At 42.5% G+C, this 12,852-nt stretch overlaps 1 protein-coding gene across 4 annotated transcripts; it reads right to left on the reverse strand.

The window, feature by feature from the left end:
- Nucleotides 1-1,280: 1,280 nt before the first annotated feature.
- On the reverse strand, nucleotides 1,281-12,823 carry LOC114877325 (paired box protein Pax-1-like). 4 transcript variants are annotated; one of them, XR_003789547.2, is made up of 4 exons: nucleotides 10,846-12,823; nucleotides 9,537-9,762; nucleotides 4,220-4,635; nucleotides 3,172-3,258 (listed from the first exon to the last, which is right to left on the reverse strand). XR_003789547.2 is itself a non-coding variant. In XM_029189735.2 (3 exons), exons 1-3 carry the CDS (start codon nucleotides 10,862-10,864, stop codon nucleotides 1,745-1,747), a joined length of 1,146 nt encoding a protein of 381 aa, XP_029045568.2. In that variant the 5' UTR covers nucleotides 10,865-12,821; the 3' UTR covers nucleotides 1,281-1,744. The 4 variants fall into 4 exon arrangements, 2 of the variants coding, with proteins under 2 accessions (XP_029045568.2, XP_046142050.1); XR_003789546.2 differs by having other exon boundaries at nucleotides 4,220-9,468; XM_029189735.2 differs by lacking the exons at nucleotides 4,220-4,635; nucleotides 9,537-9,762 and adding an exon at nucleotides 1,281-2,220 and having other exon boundaries at nucleotides 2,608-3,258; nucleotides 10,846-12,821.
- Between the last annotated feature and the right edge of the window lie 29 nt (nucleotides 12,824-12,852).

A 12,852-nucleotide genomic window follows, 5' to 3' on the forward strand; every position in this document is an offset into this window, starting at 1 on the left:
ATCCACATTTTGTTTCAGTTAACTGGTTTAATGATACATGTTCTATTTAAAAGGTGTTCGAATAGCGTTTTATATCATCTTCCATTGGAAAAACTATCATTGGTTATTTTGACCGAGGTTGGTGAAGTCGGGAACGCCGAGTGGGTGTCTAATTTCGTCGAAGAGGAGGGATTTCACGCTCGATCAACGCTGATTGGACAACGCTGGTTTGTTTGCTTTTATAAGCTCGTCGCTTGCGAGCGCGCTCTGACACAAGCTACTCCACGTGAATCGCCTTTTTTTTTAAATCAAAAAACAATGTTTAACACGTCGGCTACCATGAGGGTTGCTGGGGACTAACGAATAATTAATAAAAAAAAGAAGAAGCGTTATATTTTCTCTCTTTAATTGAAAATCGACGGAGCAATTATTGTTCTTCGAGGAATATTGTTTCTCTGAAAAACAGGAGAGGAAACGATTAATTTAGTTGTAAGCTTGTAGGCATGAAGGACGATATCGCAGCTCATTAAACATTGTACGCGTGTTATCATCGGTTACAGAGAAATGCTTCTGATTATTCGGAATTGAAGCATCAATCAAGCAGTTCACGTTATCGGTTATTACGCACGAATCGGCGTACTTATATACGTGCGTACATTACAAGACTGTTGAAAGTGCGAAATGCCGTATTTATAAAAAACTAAATGGTATTTTCATTTTTACAGTCAGTCGCCTAGCGAATATCCGCAACCCTCAGTCTGTGGCGAACATGTTAACCCAAATAAAGTAATACTTTGAACAATTCGAACGGTGTGAATTATGTATTATAATTTTGTAATCTTGTTCGAATCAGCATAGTAGGTTCGCGAAGCATTTGGTGTACCATTTGCAAGAAACGGTGTCTCTTAAAGGCGGTGTGTACCGTGCCAAGAAGGAACGGAATCGTAAGGAATCTAAAGCACCGTTGTATTCTCGAACTCTTCAGCGTGCCAAGTGAGCCGTAAGCTAGGAAATAGATTAATGTTGGACGCAAAAAAAAAAATGCTGGTTAATTATAGTGATACCACCCCTCGTAAAATCATAACAGTTTGTCCGAAATGCATCATTACCGGACCAATCCCTCCAAGACTTTCACGGTAAATCAACGATCATTTTTATTAATCAATTTGTTCGCCCGATTCGTGCCAAAACTTACCTGATACTTCTTTCAGGTTCTGGATTCCGCGATTTAACTGTAATTTATAGGCAAATGTGTGTGGACTATGTATTAGGAAGGTAAGATGAGAAGGAAAACAGTGTTGTTATTTAACATTAAGGAAAATATATATTTCCTCATGACAAAAGTTGCATTCCATAAAAAAAGCATGGCAGAAAACTATTTAGACAGTTAAATAATATGGATACAGTTCGTTCGAGAAACTTCCTTAAACGCTCTTTGAACAGCCGATTACATCATTACCTAAATTCTTTATGGCACTCGATAAAAGGCACTCTTGGCAAACGACGATATAAAATATATAATACTGGTGCTGATGTACCGTTCGTAATCGCTTCGAGCGATAATTTCTAGTTACAGGATAACGTAATGCTACCTTTTGGTCATCGTCGAGTACAAATGATTTGGTCATTTCTATCGCAAACACATTTTCAACAAGTTGATCTTTCACGTTCACCGAGCTCTTTCATCACTTTTCAACCTTTTCAACTTGTTCTTTCCTCGAACACGTTAAGATTCGCAAATAATTGTAAAAAAGATCTAATTGTTTCAGTTACAAGGACTAGCCGGTTGACTGTTAGCCACCGACGATTGCATCATGATAGATTGCACGCTGAGTATCGGTGACGTGGTGGCGACCGGTGTCACAGTGTCCGAATGATGATGATGGTGATGATGGTAGAGTGCGGACGCGTAATACTGCTGATGGTGATGGTGATGATGATGCGGATGATGATAACCACTGGTCTCCTCGTTGTTATTGTTGCTGGCAGCGTTCTCGTTGCTCTGATGATGGTGGTGAGGATGATGATGATGATTATTGTTGTCGCTTACTGCCGCGCATAGCGGTGAATTGGGCGACGACGATGATGTCTGGGAGTTGGTCAAATTACAGCCGCTGGCGAGGATGTCGTGAACCGTGTGAGGACTCGGCCATTGCAGAACACCGGTTGCCGTTTGATGAGCAACACCGTGAATCGAGGTCGGCGACGATGGCGACAGCTTGCTCGGCGTCGTTGGACCAACTGGAAACGCACCGGTACCAAATTGGTAGGGACAGGTTCTTTCGAATTCGATAATCAGCGCTCGTATCAAGATGGAAGAAAGAGACGCGACTGTTGCCTGATATCCCGCGAGCTCGCTGCTAGAACTGAACGCACACTTCAAGTTGCGTTGATGAAGAACCGAGCCGAGTTTCTCCGATCGTGTCTTGCACTTGGTGCAACGTTTGGTGCACGACACGAGCAGAGACGGCGCCTGATGTTCTTCCACCAATGTGTTACGTACCGTGCTTAGTAAGTAGGTTGGTGTCTCGAGCGAGAACTCATCGGTAGTTTACTTTTTGGTGCACCATCGTTAGAAAAGTTCTCGCTCGGAAGACAAGCAGAAACAAGACAGTTCGATCTACCAACCTTGGTGGTGATGATGATGATGGTGATGCGTTACAGCGGGTGGCGGCGTCGCGTGATAAGGCGTCGGCGGATAAGGGACAGGACAGAGAGCAGCCCCAGCAGCAGCCGCGGCTGCGTACAAATGGTGATGATGGTGATGATGCGCCGGATGATGTGGATGATGCGGATGATGATGTAACGCGGTTGCTGCGCCGACCTTGTTCCTTAGTATTCTCGAGATGCTGCTCACCGAAGGTACATTGTATTTGTCGCACACTCCATCAGAGAGCAAACGATCCCTGATCTCCCAGGCGAAGATGCCTGGATCCTTTAGTTTCAGCTGTTTGATGTACTGGACAACCTTCGGGGTCGTCACCCGGGGCTTGCTACCACCGATCGCACCGGGCAGTATGCTACCCGTCTCGTGGTATCGGGCCAAGATCTTGCTGACACAACCATGGCTGACTCGCAGCTGCCGCGAGATGTCGCACGGTCTGATACCCAGCTGTGCAAGCTCCACTATTCGCAACCTGACCGCGTTTGGCAGAGGTCGACCGTTCACGAACACACCCCCCAGTTGATTTACCTCGCCGTACTGCTGTTGCTGCTGTTGCTGGTGTGGTTGTTGTTGCTGCTGCTGTTGATCTGCACCAAGTTCGCTCGCGTTACTTTCTGTCCAGGAAATAATTGTAAACAGTGTAAATTAAATTTTAACATGGGATAGCTTGTCGTATAGAGGTAGATTTATACAGGGTGGGTCAGACAAGCAGAACAGTTAATTATCTTACTCTCAGTTAGAATACAAAATAGGAGACTAAAATGTTAGAGAGGAGGTCGGTTACTTATTTACCAGCATACAGTACATAATTAATATTGGACGACGAATAGTTGGAACCAGTGGAAGAAAAAGTATCAAAGGTCCTGTTTGATTGGAAAGACCCTTTGGGTCAGCTTTTTATAGACGACGTAGTCGATTAGGGGGTGGTTCCACTAGTTCATAAAACCACCAATAAATCCTTCGTTCTATTTGCTCTCGTCTGTTTCAGATACGCGACACCGCGTTTCCGACTGAACGCGATAAAAGCAATACGATGTTGATTTATAAAAATGAATGTTCGTGGAAATGTTCACAGATTTTAACGATCTGGTTGGAATGCAAGGAGGACAGAAAATTTACCATCGATTCGTCGCGACGTAATCGCGAGTCCACTAAATAACGCGACTATAATGCACATTGCATCGAGACTTACACCTGGCACCAGGGTTCGTTTTAATGAGATACAGATGTATGTTGCAGTCTGCTCCTGTTAATCCAAACTGCCTTGTAACAACCCTTAATTAGCGAAGCGATGCCCTAGCAATTGCCTCCTAACTGCGTTCCAAACCCACCTAAATTCCGTTTGCCGGTAAGTAAAGACAACAACCCGTTACGAGCATAATAAGAGGGCTATCTTTAACCCCAGACCGGTGCTCACGTGTTGCTCTAACTTTCCCTGGAACGCGAAAATTCGAGTAACACTCATACCCCGAGTAAGTTAATCTTTTATTATTTGAGTATTTTAGTATTTCAATTATTAATCACAAATATAAATTTTTTAGTAATATTTAATTGTTCTTTCCTTTGAATACTTACTCGGTTATATTAAATTAGTGGCGCCAGTCATCGGTAATCTCCACGGCAGTCAGTGGTGTTAATTAGCAAACATACCACTTGTTTTATTTTCGAATCTTGTCAGACTTGCGAATAGTTACAAGTATGAAAACGCTAATGTGCAAACATCTTGCAGGTCCTTTGATGTCGAGGAAGGATCGAGGTTCTCTCTCTTGGTGGATCTATTTGAAGAGGCGTAGAATCGAAATAGATAGGTAGACGGATATCCGCGAAGGAAATGCAGCGAAGAAGAAGAAGAAGAAGAAGAAGAAGAACTTTCCTGTCCGCGGAAGGGGAAATTTATGTGGCTCTCCTGTTTCTCCGTTCGGTTCGCTCGCTTTCCTTCTTCTTCGTTTCTCTTTCTACGCACCGAGGGCAACCGATGTACGTTCACCGCGCTACGGAGAAGAGGAATAAATAAGAAAACCGCGGGCGGAAAGGAGGGCCCTACGTTGCCTCCGTGATTCCTGGAACAAGAGTTTCGTCGGCGACGCCGCCGACCGTAGAGACGCGTTTTTGCCCGGCCACCGGCCACCATTTTTTTCATCATTCATTTCGACATCCCCTCGTCGATCTCTCCACGATGGCGGTTTCTTGGCAGAAGCGCGAAACACGCGCACTTTACGCCACATTTCAATCGTCAAAACGTTAATATCGACCTCGTGCCATGGGATACTTATACCTTTCAACTATTAGATTGTTTCATAGAAAATCTAACATAATTTCATTAAATAGCACTCATGAAGGGCTCAGGGTTTAATAACAAATTGGCAATATTACATTTGTTATTTGAGTACCGATAAAATGAAAAGAAAACAGTTCCACAGAGGATTTAATTGAAAGATAAACGATGATTTTCCAGGAATCACCCCAGTGAAAGGAGCACAGGTTTTTCAGCGGATCGCTGTTTCGTGGAACGACCCCGACGTGGCCCGTTAAACTCCAACGATTTGGACTTAATGACCCGCGTTACATTAAAGCTCCGTCTTTTTGCCGGCTAACATTCGATCGCGAGGGAGTAGCAGTGCACGCTCGTTAAACAAGAGACAAGAGGCATGGTTTATGCGCTCCTTTGGTCGGCTCTCTCTTATATAGGTGAGTAATTAACGAGGAAATAAACCGTTCCTCTGATAGATTTATAATTACGATGAATATCCAGGCTTTTTCAGAAACATCTATCTTTCGAGTTACTCGATGAATCTGTCGACGGTTGACAAAATTGGAAGTAGATACAAATTTAGGAAATAAGAAATCCTTATCACATGTGAAATATTATTAAACACCTGCACTTTCAGATACGATCCAAAGCAAATACATCTTTCTTGCCCCTTGAAGCATATTAATCAATGGGCCTTAGAGGACTCGACTTTAGAAATCCTATAAGGGGTCAGTAATAAATTTTCAAAGGTATAGGCTCTCCCTAACTGGTAAGGTTCCACTGGATGGTAGAATATATGGGAAATATAAGAAAAAAGGCTGCCCTGGTTAAAACGATTAGAAAATCACGTTCTCTCGATATCTGGTGAGTGTTTAAACAAACAGAGATCCAAGAATGATTTGTTTTCAAACTACAAAGTTATAGGGTAGATAATATTTTATATTAAGTTCTAAGTTTTTGCAGTATGTATTCAAAGGGTTCGATGGATTAGCGAAAAGTAAACGCCAATGTCCCAAACGAGAAGGGCTCTCCCGATGTAAAGCATGTGCGGAGAGTCGAGAACACAGGCATACACATACGGACGAATCGTTCGTGTTCTCCTAGTCGGTCTGGATACGTGTATTACACGCGTGTAAAATGACTACACGCGTCGGGTCCTTTGATCTCGACCATTCATCACCCTTGTGCCCGAGAAAAAGTCTAATAATATTGCGTGCACGCAACGCGACGTTGACGCGCGTGTACGTGCGTGAAATGGCTAGATCGCCGGTTCCACGCGACGATTCGCAGATGTATAAGCTCACTCGATCTCCCTGCTACAATTTATTTCTCCTCGATTCGCTGGATTCGCCATGAAGTCGCCCTAAGATACGGGGTAAGTTTTGAGTCAAACAGGGACTACATTGTACCAACATCAATGGTATATCCTTAACAGTCATGGATTATGTTGAATAAATGATGGAAATCAGCGCTATGCTTTTGCTTAAGATTGATAGTCAAGAGGTCCAGGATGTAATTGATAATCTCGAGCTTTTTTTTTTCAAAGAAATTTAAATAGACATATAAACGCCGAGAGAGCAGGGGAGGAAAGAAAAGAAAAAAGCATCGAACGATTCACGAGCGGGGTGGATCGGCTAATTTCGTAACTGGAAATTTGCGAAAACGATACCGGGTAGGCGGAACAAATTGTCGCGGATAAAAGGACGAGTAAAAGCCGCTGTTATAAGTAGAAAAGTGAACGGTGAAGTATGGTCCGAGATGTGGGCGTGCACGAAACGAGTGATGGATGTCAGTGTCACCCTCGAAAACATGTGTTTCGCTTACATAGATTGGCCCAAACGCGGCCAGTGTTTGTCTACCATTCTCACTCGCTAATTATCGACCCTCAAAACCTTACTCTTTGTCGGCCTCCTTGCCTTTATAGAAACGGATCTTTAATTTAATTTCCGCGGTGCCAAGCCGCGCGACGTTCAGCACATGTCAGTGATTAGTTCGTCGCAACGACACGTCAGAATTTACAAAATTAAAACTCCTTAATCTTTCAGCAGGACGTGGAGGAAGTTGAAACGATCCACTGTATAATCGTCAGCAATTTTCAGATCGAAGTTTCAAAGCTTGCCCAATGAGGACACCTAAGTTGAAGGGTTACAAGTCTCGTTACTTAGTCAGGATACTCGACAACGAACTGATGTATGGTATGTGCATAGATTTATAACACGTGTATCTACGAGTGTTTAAAATAGGCTTGTCACGTTTCATCATTACTTCCAGAAGCCTGGTAATCTGGGAACCGGCCAAACAGCGTTCAACCGAAAAGGATCCTTTACCGTCCAGCATTTTTGTCTCTTTGCAGCAACAAATCCGTCGCAGTCGAAGCTTTCTCGTTGACCAAATGTTATCGCGTGTTATCCACGTGCGTAGAGATGCAAGCATAGTTTACGTTAAACCCACAGATATATTACACATGCTGATCATTTTTTTTTCGTACGATAGGAAAAATTTATTCGTTTCTCAAATCGGAAGAACTGATTTCTAGTTCTTTTACCAGATTAACGAACGATCTATTTATAGGTACGAAATTTATGCAACTTGACGCAAGAGGAAATTAATTATGCGCTAATCGCGCTACATTTTTCACGATAACCGTTTGACCTCGTCGAATATAGTTTCATCATAGCTCTGCGAATTTCCAGACGCGTCTACCACTCGATTTAATTATAATGTTATTTTCCGATTATATACTTAGAAAACACCGATCGAACACCGAGTGTATTTTTCAAGTTTCACCACCAATCGGGCTACTCTGCACCAACAAGAACAAGTTTCAATCTATGTGGCTTCTTCTTGTCGTTTTGCCCAGTTTTCATTTGTTTTTCTTTTTCTCATTGAACTTTCCCTCAATTATTCTACCCCCCTCTTCTCACCCCAGGGACTGTACCTTTCTTCGTGCACCTAAAATACACTGGTGCAAAATTTATCTGGCAACTTCTTGTACGTGTGCGTGAACCGCGTTCACATCTGGAATACGCGATGACAGTGGGACGGAAATATATCCAATCGACGAACAAAAAATCTGCACCGCCAAAAGTACATTTCCCTTTTATTTTTCATTTTCTAGATCCTTTAAACGTGTTTCCACTTTTGAAGATAATATTGCTATTTTTCTCTTTTGCAGTATCAACGCATTGACCTGAAAACTTGCAAGCTCGTAAGCTTGCAACTGTTATCTTCTGTTTTTTTTTTCTAAGAAGTATCTGCTCCGAAAGGAATGTCGAAGAGAATAGACGAATTGTCTTCGCGCCAAAATCGCTACTTAACTCAAACGATCTACGGTCACGAGTTTTTGAGATGAGCTATTAGAAGAATCCAGTGTGGCGGGCCGCCAGCATTTTGAATCAGCGTACGGCTATGCAGAACTTCACGTCCAAATCGTGCAAGTAATAACTTGTCAACCATACATCTCAACATCGTTTCATCGCGCGATCGTAGACGAATGTATTCGGTATCTAATAGAGCATAGAATACGTTCCACCTTGTCGTGTAGCTTTCATAGCCAAATACACGCTACATTTACATGCCTATCAATCAGAACATTAACGTTGATAACGTCATAAACATTCTGCCTTCAACTACTTCAACTTTTATATACATACAATCATGTTTCAAAGTTGAATCTACTATATTGTTAAAAGCGTAGACTGGCGCGTAGCTGGCGTGATCTTCAGGAGAGTCAAAATTGCAATCACAAATGCAAGAAGATTTGTGTTTAAAAGGACAAAGAAATTAGCAACGAAATTATCTTAGAGCTTTTAAAATTTCAGAGGAACACAGGGAGGAAGAAGTCAAGGATAAACGGTCTTTAGGTAGCTCGAGAGACATCCAGAAGCTAATACAAGTATTTGAGCAGTCCTGTGTCAACCGGACCTTTTAAAAGCTTGCTTCCTTGTTTAACTGGAACAAACGGTACTAATTGAACGCTAATGAATCTGTAACTGTACGTTTCCTGTCAGTGTCAACAATTTCGTGGAACTACGAAGCTTCCTCCAGGTACAATCCTAACCACCCTGGCTTAAAAATGTAACGTTGAATTTAAACAAGCAACAACTCTAATTCGCAAATAGAAATGGTTATGGGACGGAAAGAAGAATGATAGAAAAGTGAAACGATCCCCGTCCGTTTAAAATGCCCGCGTTATCAGCCGCTGCATTTTTTTCTTCCGATGACGTTGACAATCTCCGAAGTCATTGACACCAATACAGTCGTAACCGCATGTACGGTTCAAGACCTCGATATGTAACGATATACATTGGAAACGTATTCGAACGATAACGCAACCAAAGAACGTATTTCTGCTGACGCGCCGCGGCGGGTGTAAGTAACGTGGGAGATACGATGGACAATAAAAATTTGTCACGACACTCTGTAAAGAACGATTATAAAATGCAACGCTCCTGCGCTGTTTTTGCACCATTTCGAATGTTTCGAATCTTTCGAATAAGCAAGAACGTTTGGAATCTTTTCGAGTTCTTGCAGAGGAGTAACCGTAGAATTCTGGATCAACCGTAACCCAGACCTGTGATATATATATACCTATACTTATGAAAATTAACAAAATTGTTTCAGGAGGATTATTCTTCTCACCAAATGAATCTGGTGTCCTCATCATCGAATCATCGGGAATTGCAGCAAGGGTAAAACACGTTAGATCTAGGTCATCGGCAGCGTTTCACGCGTCACAACAAACGTGGTACATCTTGAAGATTTATGCTCCAGCTTTACCAATATGTGGGTCACGATACCGTCTCGTTTCAATACCGTTGATTGGACATATCGTTCTTCATGCATCGACCATTTCTTCTTCCAGTATCTTGGAGCAAATTGGACAGAAAATGATCGAAGAATATCAATTGGAGTAAATTGATGGAAACGAGGGCAAGAATGTATGAGAAATATGAAAAAACAATTTATGGTGATAAGGAGAAGCTGGTACTGGATAGGTAGAAGACAACAGTCATCTCTTTCGATGAAGAGAAACTTCATCAAAAGAGAAGAGAGCCTTGAAACAAAAATTTAGGATTCAACAGTGAAAAGGTTAAACACCGATCGAACGAACTTGTACGTCGTTGCTTTGGCTGGTTGAGAGTTTGAGAAAAAAAGAGATTGAAAGCATGGTGCGATAAGGATTGAGAGGGTATCCGGGACCCAGCAGCAAGGTCAAAGGTTGCCGGAGAAATAAGTATAATAAACTTTCTATGAATGGACCGATTCGTACGCTCTTTTACACGCTAATTATTCGATCGAGTAACACAATTGTTTTCATCGTTCCAGCTGAATTTTCGCGCTTCATCATGTTGCTATATCTCTGTTGGACTTTGAAGCTTTTGTAAAAGAAAAGTAGGTGCTTTGTATCAGTTACAAAGCAGAGACGCGGAGAAAACAAAGACACGTGCATCAGTTAGGTGTTGGTAAGACATGATTGGTAACCTATTTAATATTATCATTCGCATTAGCGCGAAATTAATAAGTCGCCAGCGACGGCGCCGCAAGATACAACGAAGCGCCACGTCTCTCGTTTAATTATAAATTCAATTAGGTCGAAGTTGATTGACACACACACGTTGCACACTAAGCGGACTCGATCTTTTATCATGGACCACTTCCTCGATCTTTTATCAAGAAAAGAAACGAGAACAAGGAGAAAGAGGGATCGTCTGTGGATTGATAGAAGTTGTTCCAAACTTTTACTTAAAAATCATTGCGGTAAGAGTGGTCCCTTTAACCTTTTAACCCACTTCAGAGGGTCAATCTAGCTAATTAATTTGATGTAAATGAAGCTCATTCCTGTTGCATGACCCACCCTGTACGGTCGTACAGGTGTTACATAATTAAGCGTGAGATGTCGAACAATGTTATTTTACATAGTTTATAAATTGCAGGGACGATTGCTCACCTAGCACAATAGGATCCATGAGGGAAGGGAAGCCAAGCAGCCGTCGGCTACATGCAACGCGAGTTTCTCCGTCACCTCTCCAAACGGTTCTCCGTCGATAAAGTCTTTCCACCCGATTACTTTAATCTTATTAACGTTATCGGCCTGCCAAATTCTCAGCCCACCGAGTGTTCTCCAATCTTTCAATCTGATACACGTTCTCCAAGTTCCGCCAAGTACATCCGGTTCTTTTACACTCTTTTCATCTTGCACCACCTTGCGTTCCCCTACGCGCTGGCATCTCTGTGACCTCACATTTTCTTTTGCCGTAGAGATCCGTGCACTGTAGTCATCTTGAAGATGCGTTCAATACCGTTTGAACGGTAGAAGAGGAACACCAAGATGATCGGAAAAACGTCGATGAGACACTTCACTGATGCAACGTGCAACAAGTTGACGCAACTTCGTGGTTCATCTACAAACAGGTAGACGGACAGAAAACACCGAAACGTCGGGTCACAGTGTCGAATAAAACTGTAAGAATGAAGTGCGTCGATCACGTTTAGGTCCTTCATTCACGCACAACTAACCAACCAACCGGGACGAGAAGGTTACCATCCATGAGTGGATAGATCAGGGGAAAAACTCAATTGATTTAACGTCAACTGTTGAATATCCGATAGAACAACGTGGCAAGAGTAAGTACCTATGCACCGTGTCCGTATGTGCTCTTCTATAAAAGAAGAAGCGAGAAAGGGAAAGTTTGCTGATGTACAAGAAGGAAAGATAGAGATAAAGAGAGAAAATGTTAACGGAGAACAGCGTCGTTGGGTCGCTGGGCTAGACGAGACGAAAAAAGAAGCACGGACACGGTCAATGGTGCGCGGCTCGCCCTTCGCTGCCTCACTGACTGGGGCGACAGATTTACCAGAGCAGAAATAAGAAATCTCCTCTCCGGCTAGTAGCGTAGCCTCAGAATGTAGCCCCCGCCCGTTCTCTGTAGTAGTTGTTCAACATACACACACACAGACGAATTAGCATACGGAGAATTTGTGTTAAAATTGTGCGAGTGAAAAGGAAATCAAGATCTGGGATAATGAGAGAGGGAGAAAGAACAAGACGCAGTCGAATGAAAATTGTTGAACGAACAAGACGCTAAAGAAGAGAGAAAGAGAAATTGAGGGAAGGAAAGTAAGAAAGAAAATGGTTTGAGAGGGCTGCAAGTGGTCGATGGACCAATCGGTAGCCGCTAGCATTGACGTTGCGCGCATACTACTTCTGCGCATTTGTGTGATCAAGTCAGCGGCTTTGCTTTTCTGATCGTGTTCGTATGAATGCAGACTGATGCGCATGCTCGACCAAGCACAGCCGACAATCACGATGGAACCACAAGGGAGAAAACTAGCCACGCTTAAAGGGGCGGAGTCACATTCGCACGGACCATTGGTGAGAGCACTTCACCGTGAGCGAGCGTGGTTTACGCCTCTTCATTGTATCCTTGTGTCTTCAATTTCACCTTGTCTTATTCTACTTTCTCTCTGCCACTTCGAAATTTTCCTTTTCTTGGCATTTATTATACTGGATAGAGATAAGAAATTAATTGACGGGATGATACAGGGTCAAAAGAAATACTCTTCTCTGTTTAATCTAAATTTGCCCCTGTGTGCTTACATTTTTTATACATTAAAATGAGGTGGTCTGCAATATTTAACGCATAGATCATTCAAAGTATTATGCTAGAGTTTTATACGTATTTTAATTATATAATTTACTCTTTTTGACCAAAGATTGCTCCGCATTACGACCGTCGAATTTTTTTCTTTTTTCTTCTTTTAATTACCGATCCATGTGATCCATGGATCTTTTAGTCTGACGTGGTTCTTAGAATCATCCTTGTAAATCGTAGAGTGCGCACTAAAGCAGTGCACAACGCCGTCGGTATTTCAGATCATAATACACGATCTTCTAGCAGATGATATAGAAGGATGTGACATTTCCCTTGAATCGTGTAGCACAGAAAAAGCATTA

The sequence above is a fragment of the Osmia bicornis genome, chromosome 6 (genome assembly GCF_907164935.1).
Source record: "Osmia bicornis bicornis chromosome 6, iOsmBic2.1, whole genome shotgun sequence".
Lineage (NCBI taxonomy): Eukaryota > Metazoa > Arthropoda > Insecta > Hymenoptera > Megachilidae > Osmia > Osmia bicornis.